Genomic DNA, 19,607 nt, shown 5'->3' on the forward strand with positions numbered 1-19,607 from the left:
AAAATTTGGTTTGCATGCAAAAAGAAAAATCAAGATTTTAATATGTCAACAAATTCATGTTACTAAGTAACTTGAAATTTACACTGTCAGCAAATTTGAATTAATTTATTATAGTATCAAATATTTGTTGTAAATTTTCACAAGGTATTTCACAACCATTTACAGAGATAAATGCACTGATAAAATCATTTATACATCAGAACATATTTTCATTTTACCTTATTTTTACATTTTTGCCTTGGATATTAATTTTTCAGGAATTTGGGGAGTAATGTAGAAGACACTTCTAATATCTGGTATGTCACTTTAAGATGCTACGCAGTCAGTAGTACAGCATCTTTAATATGTTTAATTTACAGTTATAAACAAAGATCCATAATACTTACACAATCAATAGAATACAGTTATTGATTTCAGCTACTGATGTGACTCACTTCATGTGTTTTTAGGTTGTGCAATTAAAATAATGTATATTTTTGTCCTACTTGTCAGAATTAAAACATGCATTGAGAAAAATATTCTAGGAAGTTATTTTTAAATTAAACTACAGTTAGGTTGACTTGTGTTCTCAGTTTAGATTCACTCAACTTTAAACTACTTTATTCCAAAATCAGACATATAAGTACTAAATTTCAGAAATGTTTCCTGATTGCCAGTGTGTTTACTTGGACAAAGTTTACAGACTTTGATAACAGATTTGAAAAAAAAAAAAATGGGAGGTGGGAAACCCCGCCATTCATTTACTTGTCGCAGAGACTATCATCTTAATTTGGAACTTCTAAGAGATCAGTTTCATTGCTTCACAAGTAAAGAAATGTTGTATTTCTTGACTGTTCATACTGGAAAAAGCGCATACTGCTTTAAAACTGTTTTTCTGTCCCAGCAGTATCAGCTCTATCCACCCAAGACTTCAAGACCCCTCTTCACACACACTTCAGCTAATGGCAGTTAGTAACAGCCCCTCATCCCAAGAACAAACAGTTATTTCAAGGCTCCCTAGCTACTTCTGCACTGGGAAAACAGGAACTCATAATTCTTTAACATTCATATCAACAGCTAGATCACAGATATATTTTGCCACAATATCATCTGTCTTTAACCAACACTGAAATATTACAGGGCCTCATATTTCTAGCATAGACAGGTTGAACTTGTTCATTTTCTGCATACAAACTTTTGCCCTTCCTCACACCTTTTATCACGCAGGCAGCAGACCCCAGTCTCCAGAGTAGAGATGGAAAACAGAACAAAAGAGAAATTCACTATTAAGTCTGTTTATGCTTAAATTAACCAAAGGCTTATATGCAAATAAAAGTCTTGATTACACTAGGCCTTTCGGTCAAAATGCATGACTGAGAAAAAAAAAAAAAAAACAAAAAACAAAAAACATATTTCGTTCCACAGGCAAAGTCTCTTAAACCTATGTTTTCACCCTCAAGTTCCCAAGACAGCTAAAACTGTTTTGCACACAATCATACTTGCTGAAGTCCTACACTGATATATCTAAAGACCCAAGCAGGCACAGGATTTGCAAAGTCAGTGACCAACTTTCCCGAGGGAGCCTTTCAGGTAGCTACATTCAAAGTACAATAAATATACAGACAATGCTGCGCTTGGCAGAATTTGAAGACTATGCCAGAGATGCAGGTTTGCTTGTCAGTTTGAGAGACACTCCTCCCACGCTGCTGAAGCTCATCCTAAGGACCGCCAGACCCCCGGAGTCAGGGCGCTGAAGCTACAGCAAGCACAAGTCAGGAGTCAAAGGGACATCCTCCTGGAAAGCGCCAAGTTCTGGACCCAGCATCTACTTCAAGGAGAATTTCCATATTTTATCCAACAGTAGTTTAATGCAAAATACAAGGCAGTCCCTTAAGTATCTGGATTGTCTTTGATGTTCACTAGAGTTCACTTACTGCCACAATCAAAACAGTAGCTAGATAAACTCATTCCTATTTAGCCAAATCTCTGTGGATTGCAGATGGCCCTTCGGTACGCAACTCAGAGCTATCGGTTCCACTCCTGCAGCCAGGATTGCCTATAAATTAGTCGCTCCTAAGCTTTGCTGCAGTAAATCCCTCTGTATGTGTACTTCAGTTCTCAATAGTTTCTGTTTTCAGCACTTTAGAATTGGTCCTTCAGCTAACAATCTAAACAAAGCGGTTTTGAAATATTCAACTTCAAACAGCAAATCGCTGTGCACCTAAACCAGCAGAATTTTAGGAGGATGAACTCCCATGAAAGAGAATTTCTTTTTTAAATGAAGTTATTTGGACCATCTTACTACAGTTATTCCGCACAGATTTTGAAAAAGACAGAGGCAGTACATTACAGACTATTTTATCTCATTTAAGGAACTATGACTTTAATTTACAATTCTGTAGAGGAATGCCAATTTATATCAACACACCATCTTATGCAGTCATTTTATTTCTTTCCCCCCTCGTACTAACAGATTTACAGAGCTCCAAGGCACTAACAGTTACTGAAGAGTAAAATAAAGCTCTTCATATATATAATGATAGAATAATCTTCAAATGAACATGAACCTGAATCTCAAATTTAAAATAAGCTGAACTGCTCTGAAAGATGGAACTACAACACACAGATTTTAAGTTAAAAGCTCACAGACCACAGCTCATGACAGCAAGATTAATGAAAGAGACCAGAGAAACAAAGAGTACAAAAGACATTTCTGCCGAGATATTCGCCACTTGATGTGGATATTGTTATGAGCCAGCACATTACACTTCAACATATATATATCGCCTGTTGTTTAACTTCCTTTTTTTGCCATCAGCTTTTTTCCCCATTTGGACATATAACTGGATTAAGCAGCATATAAAACTAGTGAAACGTATTATGTAAATCTCAATTTTGTGTCTTCAGGACCAAAGAAGAACGACATGCCATGGCCCTTCCCTATTAGGGGACAAGCCCTGCAGCATACGTGCACATACTTGAGTCTCAGGAGCTCCAGGAGCACTGGGTTTACCACGTATGAGCTACAGGACAAAGGCACATGGGTGACTGATGCCCTACACGTTCTAGAGTTTCCACTGGAAAAGAGGTTGCCAGAAGACGACTGTTGATCCTGGAACAACTTGTGCAGCTGAGTCCTAGTAGCTGTCTCCTACAGGGATATCTCAAATACACACAGGCAACAGACAAACTTGTCTGACAGGCACTATCCTTCACGGGGTCTTTAGACCATCCCTTCAGTACATGACACACATTTTCCTGCGAAGATGGCTCTTATAAACACTTGAGAGTAGTCAATTATCAAGACCTACAGCAGGTTAGTGTTCTCCCCGCCTACTCCCTCCATACTCCTGAACAGACCTGGGAAAAGGGATTGCCAGCATTGACTGATCACACCAGCTGAGGCCTGATGGACAGAATTGTTCTGGTGGGTCAGCAGTGGTCCATATACCATTTCCAAACAGGACTATACAATCGTACCTACCGATCGCAGAGGATAACTAAGATCACTCAGGGAACCTTAATTAGCAGAATAATGGGGGGGGAAGAAAAGGCAAACAGAAAAAAATGAGACTCATTACACAGCATCATATGCTGAATCTCATGGGTTTTTCCTACCTGGCTGTTTCCATACAAAATCTTTAAATCCACCACAAAAACTATAGAAAAAAAAAAAACTACCATAGAGTTAATGGAGTGACGTAAGAGAATTCACCCTTACAGCTATGGGCAATCCCATTTTTAAGGCTCCTTACCCTTACTTCTCAGACAGAAGTGTTAAGCCGTATGTATTTGCAATGGGAGATATGCTTCTGCTAACCCCTCTTTAGGTGTAGGCACTGTGGAAGGTATGGCTTTCAGTGTCCGGCGAGACACAAGAGGCTTTTATCCTGACTATGGAGCAATATTAGGAGGAGAAGAGGAGGAAGGAAAGGCATATTAACAAGCACCAACAGCAAATGAACAGTTTCAGATTAACTTGGAGCCGGGGTGACATTCCAGGCATTTGTGGAGAGACGGTCTCCTGACCATCACATCAGTGAGGCTCATTCTCTTCCACACCCGGCCCCAACCTTCCCCCTGCGTCGTTCTCATCTGCTCTTAGCACATTCCCTCACCCACTTCTGAATTTAGATCAAACTACTCTGGTCAAACAGCAAAGGAATACTGAGAATTCAGGAGATGCTGTCTCAAGATATGAGGACCCACAGCAGCTACATGGAAACCCATGCTGAAGCCTGAGCTGGAACATAGCATCACCAAATTAATCAGCTACTTCAGTATTTTTGAAGACTCTAGTGAATGTCTGTGAACTTCAACATTTTGAAGGTTTGCAATTAGTCTGAAATTGAACAGCTTTTCAATATAATGACTAACAGCTGGACCTGATAAATGTTAAGTCCCCATTTGGAGCACGGGCATGTTGGAGTACCTGAAAGACAGGTCTCCAGGCCTTTGTTTTTTAAATAGTTAATTTTTATTTGTTTCTGAAAACTGATGCTGCAACACTTTGATTTAAATGAAAACAAAGTGCACGCTCTCATACATGCATTTCGCCAAGAGAAACGCCAACATCAAAAATTTCAAACCAACTATTTATATTTGGCAAAGTTACAAACAGTGCTATCAAGCTCACCTGCAAACAGCTCACTAACCTCCCACCCTACATGTAACAATGTAAAGAAAACATGGATGACAGAGGAAACAAACAGACTTCTCTAGAAAACCCATTCAAAAAGAGTAAGGTACACTTTCAAATGTAGTAAGAAGCATACATTGATTGATCTGACCTTGTTCAATCTTGTTTCATAGATTTTTAGAATCATTTCAAGTGTGCAATACATTTTTTCAAGCTTGAGTTTCAAATTATTATTGTACTTACTGTTGCAGATTGTAAAAAAATATTATCTTTTGGTTGTTTTTAATTAGAGACTGTTATCCAGTAAACACTACTGCAGCAGACTACACCTTGAGCACAGCATCCAATTAAACAATACAATGTTTAGTTAACATAGTCAGCCAGAAGTGACGAAGACAAAATAACCGCCACATTTGGTCAGCATCAAATCCAAACAATGTATGTTTGTTTGTTACTAAGAGACTTTGATTATAACTGACTTGCAATAATCACTAACCACCTGCAGGGTATATGTAGCTTCTCTACAAACAAGATCTTTTACGAAATTCTAACCCATTTTATGAGCATTGATGGAAAATATACTGCAACCATCTCAGCATCCCCTTCTTTCCTGCTGAACTGCACGAGTCCATCTATAGGAGAGAATCAACAAGTCAGGATGAGATGCCACTTGAGCTTCAGCCACAAAACAAGGTTAACTGAAGTAAAATTTATGCCACATCTTCGACAAACATGCTCGCTAGCTAATAAGTAGGAGTCACAGCATTACTAATGGCAACGCTGCTCCCCAAAAAAGGGAAACCACAAACAGGCAGAGGGTGGAAGTCCCTCTCAGACAGTTTGTGTGTACAGATCAAGGAGTGTCTTTGTACGTACCTCCACCAAGCCTGCAGTTATGTGGAAACCCCCCGCTCTACAATTCAGAAAAATTGCTCTCAGTAGAGGAAGAGATTTAATTAGAAAAGACAGTAAGGTGGCTGTTCTTAAGAGGGCAGCAACTTGAATTATTGTTGTTGATTTTACATACTTATCCAGTGGTGCCTCTTTCCCTTTGCCAAGTTTCCGGATCACTACAGGAGGAACACCTGAATCATATCTACCAAGACAGCTACCGTAACTGGTCACCTCAGAAGAAAGTGATCAAAGGATCACAAGAATTCAGTCACTTTCTTACAATCTCCCCCACAGGAACCAGAATCCACAGACATCAAACATACCACAACACTGTCTTCTGGTTACTTAAAGGATGTCCTCTTTACAGTTACATCAGTGGTATTTTTCAAAATCATTAATTTTGAACTTGCAGAAAGTTTGTCTCAATTCAAAATCATGAATGAGCAATTTATAGTAACAGTATTCCTTAATTCAGCTTCAAATCTTTAGATTTCAAAGTTAAATGTGGGAAAAACTAGGCTCAAGGAGACGTCACACACTCATGGTCATCCAGAACGCCAGCAGCAAAGCGGAGAATCGAAACAAGGCCTCAAACCCCAGTATGGTGCTCACCTGCTAAGAGCTGGCCTCCACAAGCCATCTTTTGCTCAATAATTCTTAATTCTACAAACTGGCCTTCTACCATCTACCTATATTTTCCATACTTGACGGCAGTAAGAACTACAAACGTTCCTATTTTAGATCAACCCAAGTAAGTTCACAGAGGGCATTAATTAATCAGCATTTCTTCCAAGTAACCAACTTTCAAAATAAGCTTACAGACCAACTATGTTTACCTGAACGTTATGATGCGGTTTTTGGTATTCCTTTTAAAACAAGTTCTAAATACCTTCCTCACTCACGGCGTATAGGATCAGGTTAAACCACTTAAAATAACATGTTTAAAATTTGTCCCAGATCATTAGAACAGATAAACTGCTCAAAAAAGTTTCATTCATATCTGAAAAAGCAGCACCCAGAACTATATTTAGCTGAAATATAAAATGAAAATATCTAAAAGGACTGCTGCTAGAAACAGCACATCAGATACAGAAGAAACCAAATCGCATACCTTCTTTACCCACACTTTCCCAGACAAGGACTGGGAAAGTAAGGTTCTACGTACATAATTTCCTCTTATCACCCTATGAATCAACATATAAGGTGGATTCCAAGGGCAGGTGCCAGGGACAGTAACCTCCATTGCAGACACTACGTGTTCCCTACTCACATCAGCTGGGCCCTGCTAGTAGACAGCGGGAGGCAAAAGAGACTTGAAACAGACCGAGAGAGCCGTTCCCAGTGCTCCGGGCCGGTCTGCAGCGGGAAACCCGACCGGAGCCGGGCGGAGCACAGCCGGGCCCCGCTCTGCGCCCCAGCCGGCTGCCGGGCGCTGCCGGCGGCAGCTGAAGGCCTTGGCCGCGCTGCTCCTGCTCCGCCCCGCGCACGGCGCTGCCCGCTGCTCCGCCCGCACAGGCAGCGCGAGGCTGCCCCTGGAAAGGCGGGCACGCTGGTGACCGGCGTTATCGCACACACCCCCGCTCCTCGGCCGGTCACGGCGTTCCCTCCCGCGCCCCGGAGCGCACGGCCGCCGGGAAGCCGAGCGCGGCACCGGCGGGAGCCCCGCGGCCCAGGGCGGGAGGCCCGGGATGGGAAGCAGCCCGCAGCGCTTCCGCGCCTGGAGCCGCAGCACCCGGCGGCCGAGCCCGTCCCGGAGCCCCGCTACGGCCCGGGGCGGCCAGGCCCCGGCGTCGTCATGGCAACACCGGTCAGGCCCGGCCCGGCCCCAGGTCACCGCTCCCGCCCCGCCACCCCCCGACCCGGCCCGCGGCCGGGGGCCGCCGCGTCCCTCAGCGCGCCGCGGCCCGGGGGAGCGGCAGCAGGCCGCAGGGCGCGCCCGGCCCCCCGCGGCGGCAGCCCGCGGCGCCCTGCCTCGTCCCCGCCGGGGGTGGGCTCGGCGCCCGGCCCCACCACGTTACCTGGGCGGCGGAGCAGCCAGGCCGGGCCGCGGGAGCGGAGGCGCCGCCGGGCCGCGGCTGCCGGTTTGAGCTCAGCGCCTTCCTGGGCGGCGGGCAGGCAGCAGCAAGCCACCGCCGAGCTCATCCAGGCGGCCAGGCAGCGCCGCCGAGCGCCGAGGCATCGATGCGGCGCTCTCGCCGCCGCGGCGGGGCGAGCCCCCCACGCCCCACGCGGGACCGCCGGTCCCGGGGGTCGGGCTCCCCGCTGCCCACGGGCGGCTGCAGCAGCCCAAGGCGCGCCGTCTGCAGCGGGCGCAGCGTGGCGACCACCGCAACGACTTACCGGCACGCCGCCGTGGCACGCTGCCGTCCGCCTCCCCCGTGGGCGACGGGCTCCGCGGGGCGAGCGGCGCGGAGGGTTTTCTCGTTTCGGCTCGAAGCGATTAACGAGGGTCGGTGTTTGCCGGCCCTGACAACTGCCCCCGTGGCCGGAGGGGCAGCGCTCCCCCCGCGGCGTGGCCACCGCACCGGGGCCGGGCTGTGCCCGGGGGAGGGAGCGCCCCCGCCGCGGGGTGGGCACGTCCCGGGCCGAGCTCAGCCTCCGCCGGGCGAGGTCGAGAAACGCAACGAAACGATTTCATCCCTACGCTTAATTCTGTCTTTTGACGAATTTGGTTAGTTTAACGCGAGTTTCCGAGCACACGCTCCCCGCCACGGGAATCGCGAAGTGTTGCGTGAGGATAAACGAAACGTAAGGATGGAAGAGCCGCTGACGATCGTCTTTCCCGTCGGCAGCCGGTCTGTTCCCGTCGGGACCCTGGTGTCCGATCCCCCCCCCGGTACCGAAAATGCCACCCGGGGCGGAGCAGGGACAGGCGGGATGGGTTCCCCGGCGGCTCGACCCGCACCGCTGCCTGAAACGGAGTCACAGTAAATCGTTGCCGATCGCGGCTGAGGCGTGTGTAATTGGATCTAAAGAAATGCTAATTCCATCCTCGATACCGTACCTGCTCGAGTAAATAAACGCTCTTTTATGTAAAGTCATCTTTCTAAAGGTCAAATGAAAAATCAATACATAAGCAAGAGTTAAACAATTTTGAATAATTTATTAGAATTCTAGCAAAGGTGTAAAAGAGACGACTTCTGTCAACAAAAGTACTCTCTTAATGGGATTTAAACAACAAAGGAAAAACAATATTAGCAATAAATAGCGTAATTCTCTCTAATCTGATGCCTCAATTCGCCGTATGAGGAAACGCTAACGATACGGCTGTATTTGTCACTGTCAATTAGCCGGTAATTTATTTGGTGGATTTGGGCGTCCACGGAGGAACTTTTCCGGCTCCCCCGCCGCTCGCCCGGGGCCGCTTCCACGGAGCTGCGCGGCGCCGCGTCCCGGGCGGGCTCCCGGCGGGGAAGAGCCCCTCGCCTCTGTCCCGCGGGGGTCGCGGTCGGGGGGGCGGCCCCGGCGCGGGGTGCGGGGGGTACCGCCGGGGCCGCCCCCCCGACCCCGACCCCCCGCGGGGCGGTACGCGGGTGCGGAGCCTGCGCACCCCCCCCCCCCGCCTCCCGCCTTGGCCACTCCCCCGCAGCTCCGGCCCCTCTCCCGCGCCGCGCTCGCCCGGGACCTGGCTCACGGGCCCGCGCTTAATTAAATTAATTAGGGCGCAAGGCGCGGCGGGCGGCGGGGAGGGCCGGCGGTGCCCTGGCCGCAGTGCCCCGCGGCGGGCGGCGCGGCCGGGCGGCGGAGAAGGGGTCCATTCAGAGCTCCGAGGGGAGGTAATTCGCCGGGAACAAGGGGCAGGCTTTGCAAAGTATAAATAGTGCCACTTCAATCGCGGCGTCGCTATCAGACCCCGAGAGCCCTGCACGTCGGGCGGCACGGCTCGGAACGGCTCGGCACGGCTCTGCTCGGTACGGCCCGGGGCGCCGCCGCCGCCGCCACCCCGCCCCGTGGATGCCCGCCCGGGGAGCCGGGGCAGCGCGCCCCTGAGCCGCGGCCATGGAGGAGCTGACGGCGTTTGTCTCCAAGTCGTTTGATCCCAAAGCGAAGGAGAAGAAGGAGCTCATCACCTACCGTGAGGTGCTGGAGAGCGGGCCCCTGCGCGGCGGCGGACCGCGGGAGACCGGAGGAACCGCGGCGGAACCGGGCCGCGACGAGGCGGGCAGCCCCGCGGCGCGGGCGGGCGGCGGGCGGTCCCCGCCGCGGGAGCCCGACGCCGCCGCCGCCGAGAGAGCCGCCGAGGCGGCCACCCCCAAGCTCAGCGACGGTAACGGCGGCACCGGGGGGGGCTCCCCCTTCTTTCCTTCCCCTTCCCCTCCTTCCCCCCGTCGGGGTCGGTACGCGCGGAGCGGAGGCGGCAGCGGGCGATGGCCGCGCACCGGGCGCGGCGGACGGCGGCCGCGGGTGGAAGGGGCTCGGCGGCGGCCGCGGTCGCGGGGAGGCTGCGATCGCGGGCGGCTTTCCACGTTTTCCCAATTACGGGAAATATGCGGCCAGCCTCGAAGTTTGTATTAAAATATTTAAACAGGCGTTTAACTTGCTTACAACGCGATCCGTTCCCGTTTAGCATCCCACGGGAAGCCGCGCTGCCAACGAAAGCCCGGACAGGCGGGCCGCTTCGTTCTCCCGCGGGTCTCGGCGGCGCGGGTTGCGCGGCGCGGACGCGCGTGGGGTCGGGCCCCGCGGCCGCCGCTCATCCCCGGCTCCGCGCCGCGCGGTTCCGCGCCCCGGCCCTGCCGGGCGCCTTTCTTCAGAAACTCCGCGTATTTTCCGCGCCGGGGCGATGGCCGCCGTGCCCGCACCGGGGCCGCCCGCCGCGCTCGGCAGCTGCGGGGAAGCAGCCGGGCCGCGCCGGCGGAGCAGCAGCGCGGTCTCCGCGGCCGCCGGCGGGGCAGGGCCGGTCCCCGCCGCTGCGCGGGGACCCGCGGTTCGCCGCCGCCCTTTTGTTCGGACGAGCGTTGCCGGCGGAGCGCGGCGCGGCCGGAGCATCCCTGCAAAGGGCGAACGAACCAATTCGCGCGAACGAGCGGGGCGCGGGGGGAGCCGGCGGCCGGGGCAGGGCCGGGCGGGCGGCCCCGCGGCGCGCAGGTCCCGCGGGGGGCCGCGGAGGGTCCCCCCCGGTCCGGCCTGGGGCGCGTCCCTGGCGGAAAATTCACCAACGAAACCAAAATCCGCGGGAGCCGGCGGGCTGGGGCGCGGGGCGCGGAGGGGCCGCGCTGGCCGGCGGAGCGCGCCGGGGACCTGTTGCTGCGCTTCCCCCGGGGGGGCGGCGGGGCTGGAGACCTCCCGCCGGCCGGCTCGGTGCGGGCCCTCCGGGCGGCGGCCGGGGCGCGGGCCCCGCTCCCCGCCGGCGGCGGTTACCGGAGCCGAGCGGCGGGGCCCGGAAAGGCAGCGGCCGAGGCGGGCCTAGCGCGGCCCGGGCGCCCAGGCCCCGCTCCCGGCTGCCCCGGCCCCGGGGGGGTCCCGCCCGCTTCCCCCCGGCTGCCGGGCGCCCGCGTCGCGGAGGGGAGCGGCGGGCCGGGGGCTGAGCTCCGGCGTCCTCGCTGCCTTCCCCCCCCGGCGCCGGCGGCCCGGGCAGCCCCCCCCGGCCCCGCGGTCCCCCCGGCCCGGCCGCCCCGCCTGTCTGACTGCCTGTGTCGTGCCCAGTCTCCCCAGAGCTGAAGGACCGCAAGGAGGATGCGAAAGCAATGGAAGACGAAGGGCAGACGAAAATCAAGCAAAGGAGGAGCCGGACGAATTTCACCCTGGAGCAGCTGAACGAGCTGGAAAGGCTTTTCGACGAGACCCACTACCCGGACGCCTTCATGCGGGAGGAGCTGAGCCAGAGGCTGGGGCTGTCCGAGGCCAGGGTGCAGGTAGCCAAGCTGTGGCCGGCTGCGGGGATGCGTGGGTGCCCGTGTGCGTGGGCGCCCGTGTGTGTGCACGGTGGAAGGGCCCGGCTCGGTACCAGCCGGCCGTGCCCCGTCCCCGCCGCTCCTGACACAGGCTGTCAGGGGGAGCAGGGGGGCTCCCCGCCCCGAGCTGCACCCAGCAAATCTGTAACATCACCTCCCCGGGCTTTCCTGTGGTTTGGACTCCTTGCACATCCCCTGCCCCTCGCTCTGTCGCGTTTTATTTCACCTCTGCGTTTGTTTCACCCCTGCCTCGGCAAAAGCTACAAGGGGGATTTTGTTGGCGTGGGCTGCGGTGCCTCTCGGGGCGGCTGCTGGCTCAGGGCTCACCGGGCGGCCGTACCAATTAACTTTATAGATGTAGCGACCATAAACTAAATTAGGAACTGCTAAGTGCAAAAAAATTTACAGTCCGTTTCTCGTCGTAGTTCTTAAATCTTGAGGGAAGCGGCACGAAAAGCGAGCGAAGTGCACAGACCGGCTTTGTTCGGGTTTATGAAATACAAAAGTCTGGACTAAACCCAGGCTATTTTAAGCGTTCTCCCGTAGCGAGAAGCCACAGCTTCCTTTGATTTAACCTGCGCGTTTAACCTCGGGCTGCCCTCCCGAAGTTGGGGTTTGGGTTTGGTGTTTTTTTTTTTTTTTTTTTTTTTTTTTTTTTCACCCCCCAAATCGGTTCCTGGGCTGGTTTCTGCGAGTTTTGTCGGGATGCGCTGAGGAGCGAGGAAGGGTGCGGGCTGCCCGGCGGGGGAGGAAGGTGACTCCTCGGACGAGAGCAAATGTAGCTGCTCCGGTGTGTTTCCATGCCAATAATAAAAGAAGAGAAAACGATGGTCGTTATGTGTTTGAACACATGGAGTAGTTTTAGGCCCCTCACATCTGCAGCTGTTAGAAAGTATTGCTGTAACAGATACTCCCCCTCAATCTTTGTGCTCCTAGGCCACCATCTGCACCCAACTATGCGCGCAATCCTTGTGGGGTTTCCCTGCGTCTTGTGCTAGGGCTAGGACAGAAACAGAGCGGTCACGTCGAGCCGAAAAAGTAATAATAAGCAGCTTTTCTCATCACAGAAAAAAAAAAAATAGAGCAAAAAACACCCTTCGTTTTCCCGCTCGCCCCTTTTTCCGCCGAGGCGGCCGCCCTATTTACGCCCAGCAAATCTTAAGAAAACCAAAGAAAACAAAGTTGCAGGGCTTCAACTCGGCTCTGGAAAACGCAGGAGGGAGGAGGCGCTTCCTTCTGCCGGCCGCTCGCTCCACAAAGAGCGCGGCGGGCTCCGCGCCCCCCGCACGCCGCATCGCGGGGCGCACAACCACTTCTGCGGATTTACATAGATTAAACCCATTCCCTTTAAATCGTTCCGGAAAACGCTTTGCAATAATATTTTTTTTTGTGTTTTTTTTTTTTTTTTGCCTCGCATCTGCACTGATTTGTACGTTACGGAACGTGCGTTTTTCCGCAGGAGGCTGAGGGCGACGGTGGCTGTCGGGCAGATTTTGCTGGGCTGAAGTAAATGACAGGGCGGGGGAAATTCACATTTATATTTGTCTCTTCAAGTAAGGCCTCAAAAAAGAAAAAAATTTTGTTGTTGTTGTTCTTTTTTGGCCGTGGGGAAAGGATTGCTTGGTGGATGTGGCTTCTGAGATGCGGTGCAGAGGTCTGTCTTTAAACAGGAATGTTTTAAGACGCGCTCTCCCTCCTTCCCTCCCTCCCCTCTCCTCTCTGAGCCAGCAGAACTTTATTCTGGAAATTTATTTCCACAGTTCCATTCGCAATATTAAAAGTATGTTCTCCTCTAACGCGCAGTCTTTTCTGTGGAAGCAAATTAGATTATCATGATAATGAGACAATTATTCCGCTTCTGTGCCACTGCACAGCGGAACAGAGAAATTCTAAACTTCTTTGTAGCGAAGCTTTTATGGCAGTAATTTACCCCCCCCCCCCCCAAAAAAAAAAAAAAAAAGTGAGTCATTAAACTCTTTGGTGTTTAGTTTTTCTTGAAGATAAAGCTAATTAATTTATTTATTAATGAGCACGGTCTTCTCTGGCCTGACGCTGCGAACATCCAGACCCATTACCGCCGGTTGGTATTAGATATCAGGGGGCGATTTAGGTCTTTTGGGACTCTGATGTGGAAAGACGAAACCGGGGCTCAGCAAATAATTTCCCTGGAACGAGCACTCTGCGAATGTCGATTTTCTGTATATTTTGACTTTTTTTTTTTTTTTTTTTTTTTTTCTCTTCTTCCTTTCCCCCTTGCCTTTTGCGTTTCGGAGCTTATGAGCGGGGGCTGCCCGGGAGGAGGGAGCCCAGCCCGTCCCGCAGCCGGGTTTCTTTGTCTGCCGGTTTTGGTTTTTTTTTTTTTTTAATTCTCGGTGGGGTTTTATTGGTGTTTTTTTTTTTTTTTTTTTTTTTTTTGCGCTTCGCGTCTCGGTGGCAGCGCGTCCGTGACGCCCGTGTCCGTGTGGTCCCCACCCCGCCTCTCCCCGCAGGTCTGGTTCCAGAACCGAAGAGCCAAATGCCGAAAGCAAGAAAACCAACTGCACAAAGGTAGCGGGGCCGGTCGCGCGTGGGGCGCGGGGTGGCGGCGGGGACACGGCCCCCGCCGAGGCTGACCGCCCTCTCCCGCAGGGGTGCTGATCGGCGCCGCCAGCCAGTTCGAAGCCTGCCGGGTGGCCCCCTACGTGAACGTGGGTGCCCTGCGGATGCCCTTCCAGCAGGCAAGTGGGACACGGGTGGGGTGGGGAGGTGGTGGTGGGGGGGGTGGGTCACGACACGCGTGACCGCGGCGCGCGGGTGGGCCGCCGCCACGCGCCGCCCTTGTGTGCCGGCAGGTTCAGGCGCAGCTGCAGCTGGACAGCGCCGTGGCCCACGCCCACCACCACCTCCACCCGCACCTGGCCCACGCACCCTACATGATGTTCCCCGCTCCCCCCTTCGGGCTACCGCTGGCCACCCTGGCCGAGTCCGCCTCCGCCGCCTCCGTGGTGGCCGCCGCCGCCGCCGCCAAGACCACCAGCAAGAACTCCAGCATCGCCGACCTCCGCCTGAAGGCCAAGAAGCACGCCGCCGCCCTGGGGCTGTGACCGGGCCCGCTCGCCTTCCGAGTGGTGTTCTTTTCCAATAAAAAGGGGGAAAAAAGACCAAAAAAAGAAAAAAAAAAGACGAGGGAGAGGAGAAACTGACGGGAGATATATACTTATTTAAAGAATTAGAGGAACTAGACGCGCAGCTGGGAAGTTCACAGGTTTTGAAACTGACCTTTTTCTGCGAAGTTCACTTTAATACAAGAAATTTGATAAGAGAGGCGGGCCTCCTTTCACGTTGCATCAGATACTTGAGTTTAACAACCACGTCTGGAATAGCGACAAAAAGAAGAGAGAAAGACGACGACGAAGAGAGGAAAAAAAAAAAAAAAAAAAAAAAAAGGAGGGGGGGGAAGAAAAGAGACAATGATTTCTCTGCGAATTTCTAATGGGAAACTGTCCGGGATACTTCCTCCAGCAGCATTCCGGGTTGCATGTATTTGTATTTCATTGATGGAGTCCTTTGATTCACTTGCACTTCACCCTCATCTTTAGTAGAAAACAAAACAAAACAAACAAACGTGGCTGGGTTCTTTCTCTTTTAATCTCGGAGGGAAGCAGAAAGAGGGAGGGAGATCAAGCACTACCTTTTCCACTCTTAAATCTTTGGTGGGCGTTTGCTGTCCCACCTCTGAAATAAAAGGGAGCGGAAAGGACCAGGAGTGTGCCTCCCTTTGCTGGGTCTCTCTTGTCCTGAGGGCAAAAACAAAAGGAGAAAAAAAAAAAAAAGAAAAATTAAAAAAAAAAAAAAAGAGAGTATTTAATTCCCAACCACCACTTTACACAACGGCAAATTCCCATAAGAGGTACTGGGTACATGTAAAATATGTTGATACACACGAACAAAGTTTATTTTGGCTATAACTTGTGAATTGATAGTTGACTGTCAAACATTTACATTTTATCTCATAAAGGTGTATCTATTCACGTAATCTTGTGATTTTTTTTTATTATTATTATTATTATTATTATTTGAAAGACGTATAGCTATTTAACCTGGGGTACCTTGCAGTCGGTGATTGTTATCCCAGTTTGCCATCAGACCCTCATGCTTATTGCCAAGACAGAGGGAAAGCTCTTCTACGCGAACTTTGGTATGGACGGGCTTTGTATCTATTTGTTCTCCATGAAAACAAAATTATTTATATTGACCATATTTTTTCTAGTGTATTTTAAGTTATTTAAAAAAGAAAAAAAAAAGAAAAAAAAGATGCTGTTATTTCATTACATTTGTTGTCAGTACAATATATTTTGTTTCACTCAGGTTTGCTTCACCTTTTTTAATCCATTTTCGACGTCACGAATTTCAATAAGTGCCAAGTAATGAATTTAAGACACTTTGCGACCTATTGACTGAAAAGGGTAACGTTTTAGTGGACGGTTTCACGTCACCTCTGGTACTGTTAATATTAAATCATCGGTGAGATTCTTTCTTTTCTGTGTTTACACCTTCTGTAGAGCTCGCACGTTTCTTTCTGCTCCGTAGATATCGCGACAAACCGATAGCGCCCAGCACGACGAGGAAGCACCGCTCACCTCTGCGCATCTTTCGTTACCACTTTATATGAGTTTTCCTGAGTTTCGGCCTCACAAAACTTGCCGCGGCGTTTTGATTTGGCTTTCTGTTGAAGAAAAATAGACCGGTGGAAGTTACATAGCAATTGTGTCTTTACAAGTTCTGTCAAGTTCCCTCAGGTAATAAAATCGAGGAAAGTGTAATGGCTCGAAATATTTTCGCGGGAAGGAACGGGGGGGGATTTGCACCGTGCAGCATTCGCGCCGCCCGCCGCCGCCCGCCCCCGGGCAGAGCCCGCACCCCGCGGCGGGGCGGCCCCGGGCACCGCGCTCCGCTCCCGCCGCCCCCGGGGCCGCACGGACCCGCCGCAGCGCCCCGCTCCCCGCCGGCAGCCGCCTCCCTCCCCGCCGTGCCCGGCCCGCTCCTCCGCGCCGAGCCCGCCGGGCCGCCTCGGTTCTTCCGAGGGCTCCGTGAGGAGAGGCCGCCCGCCCCGCGGGCTGGTGCGGCGAGGCGGCCGTTGTGAGGGGACGCGCCCGCCATCAGGGTTCTTGTGAGGGGAAGGCGCCCGCCTCGGGGGTCCCTGTGAGGGGAAGGCGCCCGCCTCGGGGGTCCCTGTGAGGGGAAAGTGCCCGCCTCGGGGGTCCCTGTGAGGGGAAGGCGCCTGCCACAGGGGTCCCTGTGAGGGGAAAGCGCCCGCCATGAGGGTCCCTGTGAGGGGAAGGCGCCCGCCTCGGGGGTCCCTGTGAGGGGAAGGCGCCCGCCATGAGGGTCCCTGTGAGGGGAAGGCGCCCGCCTCGGGGGTCCCTGTGAGGGGAAGGCGCCTGCCACAGGGGTCCCTGTGAGGGGAAAGCGCCCGCCATGAGGGTCCCTGTGAGGGGAAGGCGCCCGCCTCGGGGGTCCCTGTGAGGGGAAGGCGCCCGCCATGAGGGTCCCTGTGAGGGGAAGGCGCCCGCCTCGGGGGTCCCTGTGAGGGGAAAGCGCCCGCCATGAGGGTCCCTGTGAGGGGAAGGCGCCCGCCTCGGCGCAGCGCGGGAAGAAGCCCGGCGCTGCCCGCTGCCCGCGGGGAGGGCGGGTGGCCCCGCCGGCGGGGCGCGGAGGCGAGTGAAGCGCAGCCCCCGGCGCCCCCTCGCTCCCGCCGGGCCTCCCCGCCGGGGAAGCGGCGGCCTCCGGCGATCCGTGCCCGCTCTCCGCCGGGAAGGGCTCCGCGGCGCAGCGGGAAGAGCTCGGCGGAGGCCGAGCGGCCGCGGGCGCTGGAGGGGGGCGGCCGGGCGGCGGGAGCGGGCCCCAGCCGTCCCCGCGGGGCGGGAAGGGAGCCCTCCCGGAGGGGGCTGCAAGGAGCAGCAGCAATATGCTAATAACGGGCGGGAAATGATAGATTTTATGTTAGGTAAAACAGCATTATTCAAGCAAAAGTAAGATACTGCTAATTATAAAGTCAATAAAACTAACGGTGGTGTCGATTGATCCCCGAATAAAGAAGTTAATTAGTGTTTGCTCAAGCAGCCTGGTCATCGTGGCCCCGCAGTTCACATCCCGAGGACAGCCTCCAGTATTCTCAGTCTGCTCCAAATAAACTTGTCACATCTTACCTGCTCTGCTTTAAAATACAACTCGTTTAAATACAGTTGTCTTGTGCAGGTTATTGATGTATGTAACGTAACCCGTGACGGATACATACAATGTGAATTTCAAATCTTTACAATATGCTCAAATATCGGCATGTCTGTCTTCAAGAGGATTGTATTAAAAAACCATGAAAAATGTACTTTCATCGTAACAGGGAAAGACGATCGGATGGTGTAAGAGAACTGTGTATTTTTTCGCGCAGCTGTGATTAAAATAAAATAGTCTTAACGGGATATTTTTGGACAGGAATACTTACATTCCTGGTTTCCTTGGTCTGGAATACCTAATAAGTCTATAGGCCGACAGAAGTTGGCCAGAACTCTTCTGTTTCTATTTTATTTCTTAGAGTGTCTGAACCTATATAAAACCCCATAGGTTTCATGAAATTTAATTACGGTTGTTCCATGAGCCAGCCAGTGCACATGCAATACATGCTTTCTGTAGATAAAATTTTGGCACGGGATTTACATGGAGATGTACTGGCCCGAGAAGGGGATTTAGAGAAGAGATCAAATAAATCATGTAGGAAGGAGTAAACACCTGTTTCTGTCCTCGTAGAGCCGATTGCCTGTTCACAGCAGGAACGTACGCAGATTCTTATTCGGTGAAGTAGCAGTTTCCACATTTTGTTCGCTCTCTACAGCAACACGATGTCAGGTGAGCGGCGAAGTGCGATGGCAGCCAGATGTCTTACCGAAAGCTCCGAACACCACCACGATAACTCCTACCATAGATTTCAGTTCTCCGTACAAGAACACTTAAAAGGCGAAAGAAAGACAACGCTGGTTTTGTCCAGTGCATAAAAGTGCATGAAAGCGTGCTAAATACTGTGTATAAACTTGATATGTCTCATATTGTTCATTAGCAGCTCAGCTTTATTCCAGGCAAAGCTTTTAACCGCTGCACTTAAACTTGCCTTTCAGAAAAGCAGCATCAGAAGAGCACTTGAGCCTCTGTGGCATCCAGCCGACGGTTCTGCGCAACAGCAGCGTGCCCTTACGAGTGCGGCAGTCCTCGGAGTGAGCCGCGGCTGAATACTCAAGGAATAAATAATGTGTTTTGTGTAACAGTACACACTGTACTAACTCCTGCCCAGTAAATGTTGATACTTGTCCAATTTTGTGGCTTCTTCCCTTGAATTTTCAGTTTCTCACAATTTCTGAGCCTTTTTATCCTTACTGTGAAGTACCAGCAGGTGCAAGTGAACCTTAAAGGTTGCCTACTACATATATTTAAAAAATAAAAGCAGCAGGTCTGTATCACTTTTGCGTTTTTGAGATGGGCAACAAAGTTCTGAAAGGAACTGGAAAAACTGTGCTCATTTTTAACCTTTCCTGTACTGAAGCTGCGACTGCCCCTGGTTTTGATGGAGGATCTAGTAAGTGTTCTCAGAAACGTGAGCTGTCACTACTCACGCTTTACATGAGTTGCCAGTCTTCTCTCCAGATGTTCTGCAGGCAATTAAGTTAGTGTGAATGAAGAAAATTCTCAGAATTTTCTACACCATGAATCTTGCTCACCCGGTTGCAGAGTATTTAGGGTTTTGGCTTTTAGGATGCATTTATACTGTTTTGCCAGTCATTGCTCATTTTACTGACCGGGCGTAAGCTAAATTTTTAATGGAAAAACCAGCAGAGCCCTCAGCGCCCGTCATCTTTCTTGGCGGCGTGATAAGAGCGTGCCTTCTTTTGACAAAGAAAAGCAAGAAGCGACGCAGAGCCGGCGCCTCCCCAGTTTGAGGCCGATGGCTGTTTTCAGTTGGCAGGTGCCCGTAAAGGCCTCCCGAACGCGGTTTCACCCGTCTGCAGGCAGCCTGCTGCTGGGAGGCAACGGCGGCGAGCCCAGGGCGCTCCTGCCCGCGGCGTTCACGGGGATCCGCTGCATCGGTCCTGTGTAACGTCGCCCGACGTACGGCTCTTGTTGTGCGCTGCAGGAGGCAGCCTCTTTTTCAGCAATAGTGTTTTGCACTCGTATGA

The 19,607-nt window shown here is 52.2% G+C and overlaps 2 protein-coding genes across 3 annotated transcripts in view; one reads left to right on the top strand and one right to left on the bottom strand.

Annotated features, from left to right (window-relative positions):
- The window catches only part of RSRC1 (arginine and serine rich coiled-coil 1), a 175,392-nt gene extending 167,791 nt beyond the window's left edge, over positions 1 to 7,601 (bottom strand). For both annotated transcript variants that reach the window (XM_082319340.1, XM_082319339.1), the window contains exon 1: positions 7,531 to 7,601. The gene's annotated coding sequence lies outside the window, so the exon portion shown is untranslated. The remainder of the gene's footprint in view (positions 1 to 7,530) is intronic.
- Positions 7,602 to 9,511: 1,910 nt separating this feature from the next.
- Positions 9,512 to 14,489, top strand: SHOX2 (SHOX homeobox 2; the record flags this gene model as incomplete). The annotated part of the gene is made up of 5 exons (XM_082319159.1): positions 9,512 to 9,779; positions 11,159 to 11,367; positions 13,896 to 13,953; positions 14,035 to 14,123; positions 14,238 to 14,489. The coding sequence occupies 5 exons, from the start codon at positions 9,512 to 9,514 to the stop codon at positions 14,487 to 14,489; spliced, it is 876 nt and encodes a 291-aa protein (XP_082175285.1).
- Positions 14,490 to 19,607: the final 5,118 nt, after the last annotated feature.

This window comes from Platalea leucorodia (genome assembly GCF_965183815.1).
Source record: "Platalea leucorodia genome assembly, chromosome: 8".
Classification (NCBI taxonomy): Eukaryota; Metazoa; Chordata; class Aves; order Pelecaniformes; family Threskiornithidae; genus Platalea; species Platalea leucorodia.